Source organism: Macaca mulatta, chromosome 9, assembly GCF_049350105.2.
Source record: "Macaca mulatta isolate MMU2019108-1 chromosome 9, T2T-MMU8v2.0, whole genome shotgun sequence".
NCBI classification, from domain to species: domain Eukaryota; kingdom Metazoa; phylum Chordata; class Mammalia; order Primates; family Cercopithecidae; genus Macaca; species Macaca mulatta.
Genome location: NC_133414.1, coordinates 110,240,947 through 110,258,721, shown reverse-complemented (window position 1 = coordinate 110,258,721; position 17,775 = coordinate 110,240,947). Strand labels below are relative to the sequence as shown.

General features: G+C 35.9%; 1 protein-coding gene across 12 annotated transcripts in view; it reads right to left on the bottom strand.

The window, feature by feature from the left end:
* R3HCC1L (R3H domain and coiled-coil containing 1 like) overlaps positions 1 to 17,775 on the bottom strand; it is a 102,180-nt gene that overhangs the window by 31,573 nt on the left and 52,832 nt on the right. The window contains exon 3 of one of the 12 annotated variants that reach the window (XM_077947131.1): positions 8,882 to 8,997. The exons of 10 other annotated variants lie outside the window; for them this stretch is intronic. Coding sequence is in view for 1 of the 2 variants with exons in the window: in XM_077947121.1 (XP_077803247.1) it covers positions 8,882 to 8,993 (112 nt within the window). In the remaining variant the exon portion in view is untranslated. The remainder of the gene's footprint in view (positions 1 to 8,881; positions 8,998 to 17,775) is intronic. One more of the 12 variants, XM_077947121.1, reaches the window with a different exon arrangement.

Below are 17,775 nucleotides of genomic sequence, written 5' to 3'. Positions count from 1 at the left end.
AAATTCAACCTTTTTTTCTTAAATAATGCTCACATACAGTCATACTACTACTTCCTGTAGCTGAAAATCAGTATAATAAATTTGTATTACTATCTATTTTCTACAAAAGCAATGATTTCAACTGTGCCATGACTAGCAGTGTGCTGGCAAATATTCAGCAATCAGCTTCCCAAGTGGCCTTCGTAGTATTACTTGATGTTTTTCTTTATGTCATTGATGTCAATGATATGAGTGACTTCTTAGCTGAAGTAATCATTTTTTAATAATGGAAGAACATATACTTTTTTTTAGTTACAATATAATAGCTAAAGGCATGATACATTTTTATTAGCAGCATTCTCTCTCTCACTTTAAGTACAATCAAGAAATAATAAATAAAGTCCTATTTATGGCATTTGACAATCTCTGTAGTGTAAATATTCTTGCCATAGCTAATTTCTAGTTATCACTATGACATTACCAAACACAGAGTTGGGGGGAAAAATGTACAAAGGCACACCATTATAAGTATTTCAACCAGAGATAGGATATACTTACATAAATAACTTCAAAAGCATAGATCATAATAAAATGTAGTAAATAATTAGGAAGTGAGTAGTTTGGAGTATTTATTAGCTTTTAAAAATGTAATTTTAACAGTAAGCCTATGTTCTTTAGTTTTTAATAATAGCTGTGTTTAACAATCAGTTTGAAGAATTCCTAAAATTTTAACCATCAGTTCTCAGGCCAGTAGGAGACACTCCAATCCACCACTATGCCCATTCTTTCGTAACTCACAGACACAAAAAAGGAGAAGCATCCCCATTCTTGTGGACTGTCAAGATACAGTAGTCCCCACTCTTACCTGCGCAGGGGATATGTACCAAGATCCCCAATGGATGCCTGGACCATGGATAGTACCAAACCCCATATATATTGTCTTTTTCTACACATACATACCTATGATAAATTTCAATTTATAAATTAGGCACAGGAAAAGATTAACAATAACTAATAATAAAACAGAACAAGTATAATATGTAATATTGTTACATATAATATATAAAAGTTACATGAATGTGGTCTCTCAAAGTATATTATAGTATGCAATATTTTCACACCATGGATGACTACAGGAACTGAAACTATGGAAAGCAAAACCGTGGAAAAGAGGAGAACGCTATACTGCCAATTTAATTTAAAGCCTTGTTGCATTTTTATGAATTTCTTTTGCAACTATAGGCATGAAAGGCTTTTCACATTGGGAGTGGGGCTGCCTGCCATACAATTTTTAAAAATGTACCTTGGATTAAACTTTTCCCACCCTGCTACCTGCTATTAGCACTTGATATTCTCTCTCTCTCTCTTTTTTTGAGATGGAGTTTCGCTCTTGTTGCCCAGGCTGGAGTGCAATGGCGCGATCTTGGCTCTCCACAACCTCTGCCTCTTGGGTTCAAGCTATTCTCCTGCCTCAGCCTCCCAAGTACCTGGGGTTACAGGTGCCCACCACCATGCCCGGCTAATTTTGTATTTTTAGTAGAGATGGGGTTTCTCTATGTTAGTCAGGCTGGTCTCAAACTCCCGACCTCAGGTGATCCGCCCGCCTCGGCCTCCCGAAGTGCTAGAATTACAGGTGTAAGCCACCGTACCGCGCCCGTATTTTCTCTCTTTTAACACAGTTTTAACTTTTTTACAATGTTCTAAGTGCTTTTTATCCATCTAATTTGCTTCCTAACTAGACAGAATCCATTATTTGGGGTGCATTTTGCAGCTAATTTATCCTTGAAGGACCATCAGCATGCACTCTGTTCAAAAAAATTACACTTTCTAAAGGGGATAAAAATTCAGATTCCTTCATAATGGAGGTCAGTCAATTGCTAACGCATGCCTTTAAAAGATTTTAGGCCAAATCATTTTTTTATATTATACTGTTGAACACTGGGATCATACCTGAGCACCTGTCCAATTGCTTCTACAGTTTCCAAGGCTCCCTGAGAGAAAATATTGGTAACTTCCTTTAAGTACCTCTCTGATCCATCTTCATGAGAAATTGAACAAGCACAAAATAAATTGAGCTTTCATATTTTCACAACAGAACGTCAACGGTGTTTGTCCCATATTTGGTGTCTAAAACATATGGATCCCTCTTCAATCAACAACTGAGTATTGGCACTTAAGGCACTCATTGGGTAATTCAACCATGAATTGATTTAATCCAGTATTCACCAAAGACTCACATGAGACATCTGATATTTGAGAGAAACTGCCTAATGGGCATACTAACTATTCATTCTTCTAGAACAAATTTGGTATTTGTTAGTTCATCTGAATGCACCATAGCTAAACTATATATATTGTCTTAACATTTTATCTGGGAATAATTTCATACCTACAGATGTTACAAAAGTAAAAATAATACAAATAGTACCCTTACACTGTTTACCCATATTCACCAATGGTTAATATTTCACCTCATTTATCATTTGCAATCATGCATATTCCTCCTCCTCTTCCTCTCTTTACATACACACACACACACACACACACACACACACACACAGATGCAGTTTTTTTCCTGAATATTTTTGAGGGCAAATTACAGACATCATGGCCCTTTGCCCTAAACACTTCAAAGTATAATACATTTCCTATAAATAGGGATATTCTCTTACACAGCCACAACACAGTTATCAATGTCAGCATATTTAACACCAATAAAATACTTTCATTTAACATAAGTATTCCAATTTTGTCAAGCAATCTTGTAATGTCCTTTATAGAATATTTCCCTTTCCATACAGGATCCAGTTAGGGTCAAGTAGTCCCTTTAAGTGCCAGGTGTCTTAGGTTTCCGACCTTCTAGAACACCTCCACAGTGAAAGCTGTCATTTATGATGTTGACATTTTGGGAGAACAGCTCCCCTCCCACTCATTTTTTTTTTTTTTCCTGCGACAGAGTCTCACTCTGTCACTCAGGCTGGAGTGCAGTGGTGCAATCTCGGCTCACTGTAACCTCCGCCTCGCAGGTTCAAGTGATTCTCCTGTCTCAGTCTCCTACGTAGCTGGGACTACAGGTGCCCACCACCACACCTGGTTCATTTTTGTACTTTTACTAGAGACAAGGTTTCACCGTATTAGCCAGGCTGGTCTTGAACTCCTGACCTTGTGATCTGCCTGCCTCCGGCTCCCAAAGCGCTGGGACTACAAGTGTAAGTCACCGCACCCGGCCCCCACTCTATTTTTTAAGAGAATGCTCCTATGTAAGTATGTCTGATGTCTTCCCGTGATGAGACTGAGGTTACACATTTTCAGTCAGAACACTTTATGGTGGTGATGTGTCCTTAGGGCATCACATCTTGAGGCACATGATTTCTGCCTGTCCTTCAGTGATGCTCTTAACTTTGATCATCCAGTCCAAGTATTGTCCGATTTTTCTACTGTATAATTACTACGTATTTTCTCCCTTGCAATTAATAAGCGGTGTGTGGGGTAGTACTTTAAAAGCATGCAAATTCTCTGCTTCCTCATCAAAACCAGGTAACATCCTAAATCTGATTATTCTTATCTGATTCCATCTTTACTATGATGGTTGCAAAACAGATGATTTTCCAACTTGAGGGGTCCCTCCACATTTACCAGTCAGGCCTTGGAATTTTTCTGAAAGCAAAAGTAAATCATTTATCTCAGCTCACTACAGATGTTAACATTCCCTAAATAAAAATTTAATGTTAAAATCTCAGCCAGAGGCATGCGCCTGTAATCCGAGTTACTTGGAAGGCTGAGGTGGGAGGACAGTTTGAGGCCAGGAGTTCAAGGCTGCAGTGTGCTATTACTATGCCTGTGGATGAACAACCACTGCACTCCAGGTTGGGAAAGGTAGCGAGAGCCCGTCTCTTTTTAAAAAAAAAAACTAAAATCTTATCTTTCATAGTCATTGGTCAACATAGAAAATATCTATCTGAAAAACATTTCCTAACTTTTGCAAAATCAAAGCTAAAGGCAACTATCATCTTTCCAGTGTCTCACTTATAAAACAAAGGAAAGAAAGCATGTCTCTGAGACAAAGTCACATAGTTCCTTTACCAGACATAGCATAACATATGTCCCATTCTGCTTTCTTTTCTAGAAAACACAGAATTAAGTTTGGTGTTCAAATGCAATGACTAGTCCATCTCAGGTGTCTGATAATATTTGCTTCTCTGTCCCTTTATAAAGTCATCTCCAATTCCTTTGGGAAGGAGGCAAGGCACATGGGAGGGTATGGAAGGAAAACAATTTTGTGGAAAATACTTAGACAATATATTTATTTCAAATCTATTTTCTGAATAGTATCTTTAAGTTTTATCAACTTAAAGTTGTTTGAATGATGATATATTCTTTGGAATTACAAAATGTCTCAAATGAGGAATTCAGTATATTGAGTTCTAATCCTGGCATCCTCTTCAAATCTGTCGCAAAAAATTATGCGACAGAAAGATATTTATATAAAGCATACACTACCAGACCATTACCAGACCATTACAATTCTCATACATTTAAATGCCAATGCAAATATCTTGAATGTTAAGATTCAACAGACAGGCTTTTAATTCAAGATGACAGATTAAGCACACAAGTAAACCCCCCTAAAATGGATCCACATCTACATGGAATTCATTTTATAATAAATGTGGCACTTCAAATCAATGGAAAAACATGGAACATTCAATGTCAGGACAAATGGCTGGCTGTTCATTTGGCTTGTCAATATTGAGGGGTTTGCATGTATATTCAAATGAGACTGGTCTATGATTTTCCCTCCCAGTACTGGGAGTTATATGATTGGGTTACCAAGGTTACTGCAAGACACACTATGTAAGTTAAAGATTTATAAAATAAGGGTGGGTGGGCTTACTGTTGGTAGAATTCCTTGGCAGCACTGTCTGGGACTCATACTTTTTGGTGAAGATGTTTAAAAATGATTCGTTTTCTAAGGTCTATTCCAGTTTCTCTTTCTTCTTCTAGAAAATCTGCCTTTGACCTAGCTTCTCAAATTTATTGATATAAAAGTTATTCACAATAATTTCTTGTTGTTGCTTTATCTCTGCTGTATGTCCCCTTTTTTGTGCTTAATATTATTTATTTGGACTTTCTTCCTTTTGTGTTGAGCAGTCCCGACAGAAGTCTACTTTATAAGTCTTCAATGGGCCAGATTCTATACTACAAAAGTTACTGCTCCAAGCCTTAGTTTACTTAATGCATAAAATGGGGATAATAACAGACTTATAGGCACACTGAGCAGATTACCTAAAAATACGCGTGTACAGAAATTTGCCAGGCATGGTAAAAGTCTCCATAAAAGTCAGCTATTACTACTTAAATGGACATTGAATCCCTTAAGTTACAAGTTTGCAGAGGGAGTCAAGGCCCTTATGATACATCAGTATTCTTAATGTCCCCTGATATCTGTTTCTACTAGACACTAACACCTACTGCAACCATGTTTCCTGGTTTTGTTTATCAATTTCTCACTAATGGCCTAATGCTGTAAATAACCAATTATACAAAGTAAATACAATGCAACTCAGTTGTAATGTGGAAATACAAACTCTCAAAAGAATGCAGGATTTCATAAAGTCTATGAAAATAATATTAGAAAATGCTCATCTCACAGCAAAATCCTTGGATTCTGACAGAATCAAACCACTCAACAACTAAAGATAGGACAATTCACTCAACAACTAAAGAAGGACAATGACAGTAAGAATTAAGAAAGGGGTAAGAAAATATCTTGAGAAACTGGTGAAACCCTCAAGAGTTTTGATAAAACTGATGTACAACTCTATTTTATATAACAAATGCTAGATAAATGAAACACAAAATGAAGGATGCTATCAGACAATTATACAATTTTACTGGAAAAATTATGCCAAGAAGGTATCACATCATTCTTTGTTAATTCTGAGAATTAGCATAGCTGCAGTTACAATTTAAATTTTGTTAAACATATAGAAAAATACATATACTAAAATGTTTTCATTTCTGAATACTGTCCCTAACAAATCTTTTTCATTAATAACTAATAAATCTTGTCTCCATTTTTAATAGGTTTACTTTTAAGAGGTATTTTCCAAATACTAATTTTCTCAATTAGCAAGAATTTCTCTTAAGTGTATATTCCTAACGAGGAAAAAAAAAGCTATTATCTAAACTGCTAACACTGATTACAACTGGGAGAGCAGGAACTGAAAGAGGAAAAAGAATTATAAAGAATTATTATCTTTTTATACAACATATGCCACAGTATTGTTTAAATGTGTTACAAAAAGAACAGGCAGTACTCTTGTAATTAAAACAAAATCACTAAAATTTAAAGATAAGCTATTGTTTTAGCCATAATAGGACATTACTATAAACGTGTAAGAGAAAGCAAAGGCAATGAATATTGATAAGCAGATATTTATTGGACAAAATTACTGTAAGCAGGAAAATGATGACAGGACAAAAGAAGAAACTCTTTAATATACTCAGGAAAATGTAACAAGCAGCACATAAATTACTCCATGTTGGACAGATACTCTCAAATGCTGCAGAATGCCGAGCAACCTCTACTTTTTAGTTTAAGAATGATCTAGGACTATACTGTCCAATTAGTCACAAGTAGCTATCGAGCACTTGAAGTGTAGTTAGTCTAAACTGATGTGCTGTGCATATAAAATATACTTGGATTTCAAAGACTTTGTACAAAAAAATACAAATTGTCTATTCCTTTTATACTCATTATACGTTGAAATGATACTATTTTGGATATATTGCTTTAAATAAAACATTAAAATTAACTTCATTTGTTTACTTTTGTACTTTTTAAAGTGGCTTCTAGAGAATTTAGAATCACCTATGTGGTTCACATTTGTGGTCCACATTAAATAATGCTAATGGGTTAGCACTGGTCTAAGATCTTGCCATATCCCTAATGCCACAGGACAAATACAATCTGCTTTTCTCCTTCTGTTTTGTTGGCTTCAGCAGCATGGGAACATACCAAATCAAGAAATCAACTAAACCATGAACGTACAGATAAGCTTATCTGCATACAAACACTTTAGTTCATAATGATTTTTTTAAAGGATCCAAAGAAGTAAAGTCTACTCATGTTCCATAAATCAGAAAACAAAACCAATTAGATAACAATCTGAGAGGTAAAAGTCAGCTCCAACAAATTTAGGAGCATTTTTCCCAACTTGTTATTTTTTTTTCCCCTGAAAATCAAGGCTTTTTATGTATGTTTGAAACTGTGGAAGGCCCTAAATTTCAAATCATTTCTTTGCATATTAAAAAAAGAACTTCTTTGGTTTCACTACACTACCAAGAGCATTCTCTCTTCTCTTTGGTCTCCTTAAAAACTGGCAAAACTAAGAGATGTCCTGGTCCTTCCATTCAGCAGTTTATATGTCCGTTTGTAAAGGAAGGAAGTATCTTAAAGACAAATTTAGTATGTTTGTAATTAGGTGTAGTATTAAAAATTATATTAAGTGATACAAGTAAACCATAAGATTTCTGAGCACTAAGATAATTATATACTTCTAAATTCTAGCCATCCTCTCAAAAAAAAAAAAAAAAAAAAAATTCGCTGCTCTCCTCTCCCCAACTTCATAGTTTGGTGAACAGTATCACTGTCAGCCCAGCTGTTCAAGCCAAAGTCCAGGAAGTCACTACCCCTGATATTTCAATCAATTACCAAGTCCTATTCATCTGCCTCTACACTGCTTCCAGTGACTTTCTAAAATACCAATCAGATTCTCCTGTTCATTTCTCTGTTCAAAATTCTTCAGTGGTTTTTCACACACAAGCTTTTTTGCATAGCAAATACAATCCTACATAATTTAGCTCTATTGCCATTCCCAAAACTTCTTATCTGCCCAGTCTCATCTCTGGCTATTCCTAATTTCAGACTTTATATTCCATCAATTCCAACTTCTGGTAGTACCAGACACATGCCCAGCTGACCTCTCATACCTCTGTGGTTTGAAGCATACTATTTCCTCAGTTGGATGTCTGCCTGATAGTCTCCTATTTATCCTTCAAGTCTCACGTGAAAGGTTACCTTTTCTGTAACTTCATTACTGACTCTCCTTAATAGTCTAAGCTCCTTCCTATAAGTTTCCACTATACACACATCTTTACATACATACACTTTCATTAAAGCAATTAACATATTGCTTTATAGTTAGTTGTTTGCACATCTGCCTCTCTTCTTCATTGTAGAGTTAGTGTCTTTTTGTCTTTGTATCTACAATGCCATAACACTGCATTTGGCACTAAATAAATATCATTTATTTGTATCACTAAATATTCATTCATTCCACAAATATTTATTAACTACTATGTGCCAAGTCCCATCTCAGGCATTGGGAACACAGTAATGAACAAAGCTCCTGGCCTCATGGAGCTTACTGCTGAAGACAATCAATCAACATTTAAACATATCCTATAATGTATAAGGCTACAGAGTAAAATGGAACAGAGATGAAAATACAGAAAACACAGGGAAGACCATGTTGTAAAGTGAGGAAGACCACTCTGAGGAGTTAACACCTGAGCTGATGCTTAAACTGAGTCAGAGAGACACATAAATTATCAGGGAAAAGAGAAATCCAGGAAAAAGAATGAACACGTGCAAAAGCTCTGAGGCAGGACAATTTTGGCATGGACAAGAAGTAACAGGAAAACAAGTGTGGTATCAGCAGAACAGGAAGGGGTGGAGAGGCTGGGTATGGTGGCTCGCATCTGTAATCCCAGCACTTTGGGAGGCCGAGGCGGGTGGGTCACCTGAGGTCAGGAGTTCAAGGCCAGCCAGGCCAACATGGTGAAACCTCTGCTCTACTAAAAATACGAAAAATTAGTCGGACATGGTGGCACACACCTGTAATCCCAGCTACTTGGGAGGTAGGAGAATCGCTTGAACCTGGGAGGTGGAGGTTGCAGTGAGCTGAGATTGCGCCAATGCACTCCAGCCTGGATGACAGAGTGAGAGCCTGTCTCAAGAGAAAAAAAAGGGCGGAGAAGTCAGTAAGAGAGCTAAGGGACAGAATGAGTAGTGGCTAGTAGGTTATGTCAAGAGCTTTGGATTTTATTTCAGAGTGCTGGGGAATTATTGGAAGGTTTCAACATGATCTGACTTACTTTTGCTAAAGATCATTCTAGCTAATATGTGAGTACAGGGAACAAGAGTAGAAGGAAGGAGACCTGTTAGGAAATTATTGCAGCACGTCTAGGGTGGTAGCAGAGAAGGTCATAAGAAGTGGTCAGATTAATCATAGAATCTGAAAGCAAAGCTAACAAAACTTGATGGACTGATGGTATGAGATATGAAAGGAAGAGAGGAGAAACCCTTTCTCTACAAAAAAATACAAAATTTAGTTGGACATGGTAGCATGTGCCTTACAGTCCCAGCTACTCAGGAGGCTGAGGTGGTGGAACACCTGAATCCAGCAGGTTGAGGTTTCAACCCTATCTCACATAAATAAGTACAAATAAAATAAGATAAATGCTGTTGGAAGACCAAGTAGGACGAACTCAGAGTTTCTACTGGATTAGCAAGATGGGGCTGTTGGTAACACTGGAATGCTTCATGGAACTAGGGAGATAAACATCCCACTGGAACAGTCTAGGAAGCAAGTATGAGGGGAGGAAGACTAATCCAATAGGAAGGTAAAAACTGATGATGTAAATGGGAGATAAATGGGTTAACTGTAATAAAGGCATAGATAAAAAAATTTAAAAACCTGGAACAAAAAGTGAGCAACTATGAGATTAGAAATTCTAACAATACCTGCTTTGTCATACCTTTATTAGAAATGCAAGGGTAGTATTAAGTAGAATATAGTATTTTGCACTCCTCTATTATTCACCACATGTCAATTAAAGCACCTTGAGACTCAGTATTTATACACAAATAAAGGTCACATATTCAAAATCTTCCTTAAAAGCTATTCTTGACTTAGCAAAGTTCAGTATTAAAGCCTGGACAAAATCAGTTCTCCAGTCATTTGAATTCAGTCTAAGGAACACATATTTAAACAAACTCTGCTTCTTTAGCAACAGCCAGTATACAGTTTTAGAGTACTGGCTCACTTTATGGATGTAGCAGCTAATATTTACTGATGAATTTTTATACAGTGCTTAGTGTTCTGATGACGAAACTAGATACAAAGTTATTTTACTTGGTCACTACAGGCTACTTGAAGAATGAGGTCTCCAAGTCAAACAAGATGGGGTTTAACAGGGTACAGTTTTAAAAATAATAGATGGCTCAAAGGTCTACAATGGAAGGTATAATCTACTTTTAGGAAAAGTTTTAACAATATAAAGCTAACAAAAAAAGGGTTTGTTTGTTTTTGTATTTTAATTCAAAAGGACTTTACAATAAACCTAAAAGCAAAAACTAAAAATCTGTATTCTTATTCCAGAGAAAACCACTGATAACATTTTGTTTTGTATGCTTATTGACCTTTTGTGCATTTCCTGTAGTAAAAAAAAACATAAATTTACCTCTTCACAATTTTCAAGTGTATAGCACAGTATTTTAACTACATGCACATTGTTGTACGACAGATCACTAGCACTTTTTCATCTTACATGACTGAAACTCTACACTCACTGAATAATTCGTTTCCTTGGCAACCACCATTCTAGCTTCTGTTTCTATGAGTTTAATTCCTTTAGATACCTCATATTAGTGAAATTATGCAAGTATTCATCTTTTTGTGATTGGGTTATTTCACTTAGCAAAATGTCCTGAAGGTTCAACCAGAGGCAGCATGACAAGAATTTCTTCCTTATAAGGTTGAATGATATTCTGTTTTATGTATATATTGTATTTTCTTTATCCATTCATCCACTGATGGACACTTAGGTTCCACATCTTGGTTACTGTGAATAATGCTTCACTGAACATAGGAGTGCAGATGTATCTTTAACATCCTAATCTCATTCCCTCTGAATATATACCCAGTAGTGGGACTGCTGGATTATATAATAGTGCTATTTTTAATTTCAGGAAGAATTTCCATACATTTTCCATAAGAGCTGTGTCACTTTACAATTCCACCAACATTGTGCAAGGGTTCCAGTTCCTCTACATCCTTGTCAACACTTGTTATTATTTGTTTCTTCTTTGATGGTGGCCATCTTAACAGGTGTGAGATAATATCTTATCGTGGTTTTGATTTGCATCTCCCTAATGATTAGTTGTATAGAGCATCTTTTCACATGCCTGCTGGTCATGCACATATCTTCTTTGGAGAAATCTCTATTTGGGTTCTGCCCATTTTTTTATTCAGATTATTTGTTAATGAGTTGTCAAGTTCTTTACATATTCTCAATATTAACCCCTTGTCTAATACATGGTTTACAAATATCTTCTCCTATTCCTTAGGCTGTGTTTACACTCTGATGATTGTTTATTTGCTGCATAGAAGATTTTTAAGTTGGATTTTTTTACTTTTTTAGTTTTTTAAGTTGGATGTACATGTTTTTGCTGCTTTTGCTACTTGTGCTTTTGATGTCGTATCAAGAAACCACTTATAATTCCAATATCATGAAGCTTTTCCCCTGTTTTATTCTAGGACTTTCACAGTCTCAGTTCTTATATTTAATCCATTTTTAATTAAATTTTGTATATGGTAAACCTCATTCTTTTGCATGTGGATATCCAGTTTTCCCAACACAATTTACTGAAGAAACTATCCTTTTTTCCATTGTGTAGTCATGGTATGCTCATCAAAGATCATTTGACTATATGTGTTTATTTCTGGGCTCTCTAGTCTGTGCCATTGGTCTATATGCCTGTTTTTATGCAAATACCACACTGTTTTGATTACTATAGCTTTGTAATACGCTATGGAATCAGGAAGTGTGAGGCCTCCAGCTTTGTTCTTCTTTCTCAAGACTGCTTTGGCTACTCAGGCTCCTTTGAGAGTCCATATGAATTTTAGGATGGTTTTATCTGTTTCTGCAAAAAACGCCATAAGGATTTTGCCAGAGATTGTTCTGACTTTGTAGATTGGACAGTATGGACATTTTAACAATATTAAGTCTTCCAATCCACGACATATTGCATCAATATTCATCAGGAACATTGGTCTTCTTGTACAGATTGAGCAGCCCTAATACGAGAATCCTAAATCCAAAATGCTCCAAAATCCATAACTTTTTGAGCGCTTACAGTGCTCAAAGGTCATACTCAAAGGAAATGCTCATTGGAGCATTCTGAATTTTGGATTTTTGGAGTAGAGATGCTCAACCAGTAGTATTTGTCTGGCTTTAGTTTCAGCATAATAATATCAAAGGTATGTTTTTCCATTTTTTTGTATCTTTATTTCAGCAATGTTTTATAGTTTTCAATGTATGTCTTTCCCCCCTGATTAAGTTTACTCTTATGTATTTTATTCTTTGTGATGCTACTGTAAATGAGATTATTTCCTTAATTGTTAGTGCACAGAAACACAACTGATTTTGGAGAGTTGACTTTGTATCCTGCAACTTGGCTGGATTTGTTTATTAGTTCTTAAAGGTTTTGCTTTTTTTTTTTTTTTTTAGAATCTTTAAGGTTTTATACATGTAAAACCAAGTCATCTGTGATTAGGGATAACCTTACTTCCTCCTTTCCAATTTGGATGCTTTTTATTTATTTTTCTCGTCTAACTGCTCTAGCTAGGATTTCTATTACAATGTTGAAGAAAGTGATGAGTGGGCATTCTTGCCTTGTTCCTGATCTTAGAGGAAAAACTTCATTTTTCACTAATGATTATGTTAGCTGTGAGCTTTTCACATATTACCTTTACTATGTTGAGATAATTTCCTTCTATTTCTAGACCGTTGAGTGTTTTTATCATAAAAAGTTATGTTTTGTCAATGCTTTTACTGAATCAATTGAAATGATGTGATTTTTGTCCTCAATTGTTAATATGGTATATAATCTATATTTATTGAGTTTCATATGTTGAGCCATTCTTGCATCCCAGAGATAAATTCCACTTGGTCATAGTGTAAGATCCTTTTAATGTGTTACTGAATTCATCTTGCTAGTATTTTGCTGGAGATTTTTACAATATTCATTAGAGATATTGGCCTGTAGTTTTCTTATAGTATCTCTGGCTTTGGTATCAAGGTAATGCTGACCTCATTAAATGAGTCTGGAAGTGTTCCTTCCTCTTCCATTTTTTTGGAAGAATTTAAGAAGAATTGGTGTCAATTCTCCTTTAAATGTCTGGTAGAATTCCCCAATGAAGCTATGTGGTCCTGGGCTTTTCTTTGCTAGGAGATTTTTTATTACTAATGGAATTTCCTTACTGCTTATGGGTCTGCTCAGATTTTCTATTTCTTCATTATTCAGTCTTGGTAAGTTTCTAGAAATCTATCAGTTTCTTTCAGGTTAGCCAATATGTTGGCATATAATTGTTCGTAATAGTCATTTATGATCCTTTGTATTTCTGTGGCATCAGTTGCAATGTCTCCTTTTTCATTTCTGACTTTTAGTTGAGGCTACTCTCTCTTTCCTTAGCCTAGCTAAGGGTTTGTCAATTTTACTGATCTTATGGTCTTTTCAAAATGCCAAACTATTAGTTTCTTTAATTTTTTCTATTATTTTCCTATTTTCTATTTTTTAAATTTCTGCTCTATATTATTTCCAAGACCTTCTTTTCTTAAGCTTTGTAAGACTTACCTAAAAGCACAGGTTCCTAAGCCAGTTTTTCCAATTTTTTTCCTGCATTCCATAGTAAGAAAAGCATTTCATATAATAACACAGTAAACAGACTCATACATATACGTGACTTAAAAAAAAAAAGTCCAGGCTGGGCGCAGTGGCTCACACCTGTAATCCCAGCAGTTTGGGAAGCCAAGATGGATGGATCACCTGAGGTCAGGAGTTCAAGGCCAGCCTGGCCAACGTGGTGAAACCCCATTTCTACTGAAAGTACAAAAATTAGCCGGGCATAGTGGCGGGCACCTGAAATCCCAGCTACTTGGAAGGCTGAATCAGGAGAATTGCTTGAACCCGCAAGGCAGAGGCTGCAGTGAGCCAAGATCGTGCCACTGCACTTGAACCTGGGTAATACAGTGAGACTCCGTCCTTACCTTACACCTTATACAAAAATTGATGCAAGATGGATTAAAGACTTAAATGTTAGACCTAAAACCATAAAAACCCTAGGAGAAAACCTAGGCAATACCATTCAGGACATATGCATGGGCAAGGACTTCCTGACTAAAACACCAGCAATGGCAACAAAAGCCAAAATAGACAAATGGGATCTGATTAAACTAAAGAGCTTCTGCACGGCAAAAGAAACTACCATCACAGTGAACAGGCAACCTACAGAATGGGAGAAAATTTTTGCAATCTACCCATCTGACAAAGGGCTAATATCCAGAATCTACGAAGAACTCAAACAAATTTACAAGAAAGAAACAACCCCATCAAAAAGTGGGCAAATGATATGAACAGACATTTCTCAAAAGAAGACATCTATGCAGCCAACAGACACATGAAAAAATGCTCATCATCACTGGTCATCACAGAAATGCAAATCAAAACCACAATGAGATACCATCTCACACCAGTTAGAATGGCAATCATTAAAAAGTCAGGAAACAATAGATGCTGGGGAGGATGTAGAGAAATAGGAACACTTTTACACTGTTGGTGGGAGTGTAAATTGGTTTAACCATTGTGGAAGACAGTGTGGCGATTCCTCAAGGATCTAGAACTAGAATTACCATTTGCCCCAGCAATCCCATTACTGGGTATATACCCAAAGGACTATAAATCATGCTACTATAAAGACACATGCACACATATGTTTATTGCAGCACTATTCACAATAGCAAAGACTTGGAACCAACCCAAATGTCCATCAATGACAGACTGGATTAAGAGAATGTGGCACATATATACCATGGAATACTATGCAGCTGAAAAAAAGGATGAGTTCATGTCCTTCGCAGGGAAAAGGATGGCTGGAAACCATCATTCTCAGCAAACTATCACGAGGACAGAAAACCAAACACCACATGTTCTCACTCACAGGTAGGAATTGAACAACGACATCACTTGGACGCACAGCGGGGAACATCACACACCAGGGCCTGTCAGGGGGTCGGGGGCTTGGGGAGGGATAGCATTAGGAGAAATACCTAATGTAAATGATGAGTTGATGGGTGCAGCAAACCAACATGGCACATGCATATACCTATGTATCAAACCTGCAGGTTGTGTACATGTACCATAGAACTTAAAGTATAATAATAAAAAAGTCCATACAATACTTACCCTTAATGTAGGCACTACTCTTACTTTTAATCTAGAATTCTTCTTCACCTTTTACAATTTAAGGCTTTTAAAATTCTTATAATTTAAAATCAATTTATTCACTAAGTTGATTTCACCTGAACAAAAGTTTTAAAATACTTTCTAAACAGTATATTCAATGTCAGAAATGCATACGACAGGCATAGAAAACATTTTCTGTTTCAAGTAATTTGTAATTCTGGTTGTAGAGCAAGGAAAAGGGAAAACATGAGTAAAAAATTGGAAGATTCTTTGGCAGTATAAAATCAGAATAATAAAATAATAAAATTAAAAATATACCCAATCCTTTCCACACTTTCAAGGTCTTCCCACTTCCAATGTCAATCACAAGTACAGTACAACTGGCCCTCCATATCCGTGGGATCCATATCTATGGATTCAACCAACTCACAGATGGAAAACATTCAGTTAAAAAAATTTTACATGTTAAAAAATTCATGTAAAAATATTTTAATTACATGTTAAAAAATATTCAGTTAAAAAAATCTGTACATGTACTGAACATGTATAGATTTTCCTTGTTATTATTCCCTAAACAATAGTCTAACAAATATTTACCTAGCATTTATATTGTATTAGGTATTATAAGTAATCTAGAGATGATATAAAGTAAAAAGGAGGATGAACATAGGTCATATACAAATACTGCCATTTTATATCAGAGACTTGAACACCCTCAAACTGCGGTTTCCAAGGAAAGTCTCAGAACCCATTCTCCAGGGATACTGAGAGTCAACTGCATTTGCAATCAAGAAACCAAGAAACGTCCTTCTCTTGGCATGGGAGCTTCACTTTAAAAGAGATTCAATACAAACACAGCACAGAGGCACTTGCGTGCAATATAATAACATAAAAAATTATACTGGGACAGCAGAGAAATGGCTTCATATTTTAAAAACTATAAAATCTGCTAATGAACCACAACTGATTCTGCTGTAGTTTTCTTAATGCATTCTTCCGTAAATGCAGTTGCACTAGTTATTATAATACAATGATATATTTCACACTTGAAAACACAAAATAATTCCTATATCTGCTTGGGGATTCATTTTTACTTCTATTCAAACCAGGTTACACAAAATATATATTACAATTTAAGTTGACATAATAAGACAGTAATTTCTAAAATTAAAGTCTATAGTGAAAGAAATTACTTTATAGGTCTTCTCTTTAACGTATCTGGACTAAAGAGAAATAAGTTTTTAACCCGGGTAGACACTCGTTATTGAGAGACCTTACATAGATAGACCTTACTAAAAGGCATTCAAGAAATTCAATCACTAGTAGAAAGCAGAATGAGAAGTCAAACAGTTCTGTTCAAACCGCCAAACTGTGCCATGTATAAGGTGATGACTCAAGGCCTTCTTCATTGTGAAAGAATGTCCTCACTCCACATGTAATGCACAGCTGTACTACAACCTCCAGATCACTATTTTTTTTTTCAGTAGAGTACCTGATTTTTATTGTTTCTTTCTCTTTGCCATCTCTCACTTTTTGCTACTCTAGGCATTTCTATTTCTCTCAACCTAAAGGGCACTACAAATTCCAGAGTGTCTAAATTACATACAAAGTAACAATAAAAGGCTTCTAAATAAGGATCTGAGGTGTTTCCTAATTGAGCAAAGTATATGAACTTAAAAACACAACCTTTATATTTATTTTGGCCACTTACCAGATCTTACTTGCTCACCTGACAAATAACTCACTTGACTATTTTATGTTCAAAATAGTAGCATTTCATTTGATTCTCCCAACAACCCTATGAAGTGGAATTATTACTAGTCCAATTCGACAAATGAGAAAACTGAGGCAACGACGGTGTTAAATTGTGTCCCCCAAGGCCAAGGGACTAGAATATGGCAGAGGATTATCTAGATCCTAACCCAGATACTCTGAGTCCAATGTTTGTGCTCATAAATGCCTGTGGCAATATGAATGTATCAGTGTGGTTAGTACTCCCCACTTAAATATCTTTAACAATCTTATGGGAAAAAAATACAGAAATAACTATATCAATTACTTGATGTCTAGGAGATGAGAAGCCCTATAATTGCCTCCTTTCACCTCTCCAAAAGCTACTCTGAAAGATATAACTGAGGCAGAGAAATGAAAAGCCAAAGGAACACCAATGGGTCAACAAAGCTGATAAGGAAGTTTTCCAGGGTCTAGCCTTATTTAGCATTACGCTGAGCCTATCCTATAGTGGATCCAGACACAGGACTCTCCATTGCCATTTGAAGACTTACTTACCAAGGATGACTTAGGGCTGTTCCTTTTGAGATGTAGTTCTAAATGATCTCTGAATGCCTACCGAATACTTGTATATTTTAGCTTTCAATAAACATTCCTTGAGTAAATGTGGGCTTGGTATTCTAAGCTCTCTGCTGCCATACCAAACTGTAAGCTTGTCTGACTAACAATCATACCTACAGCTCCTTGAAAGC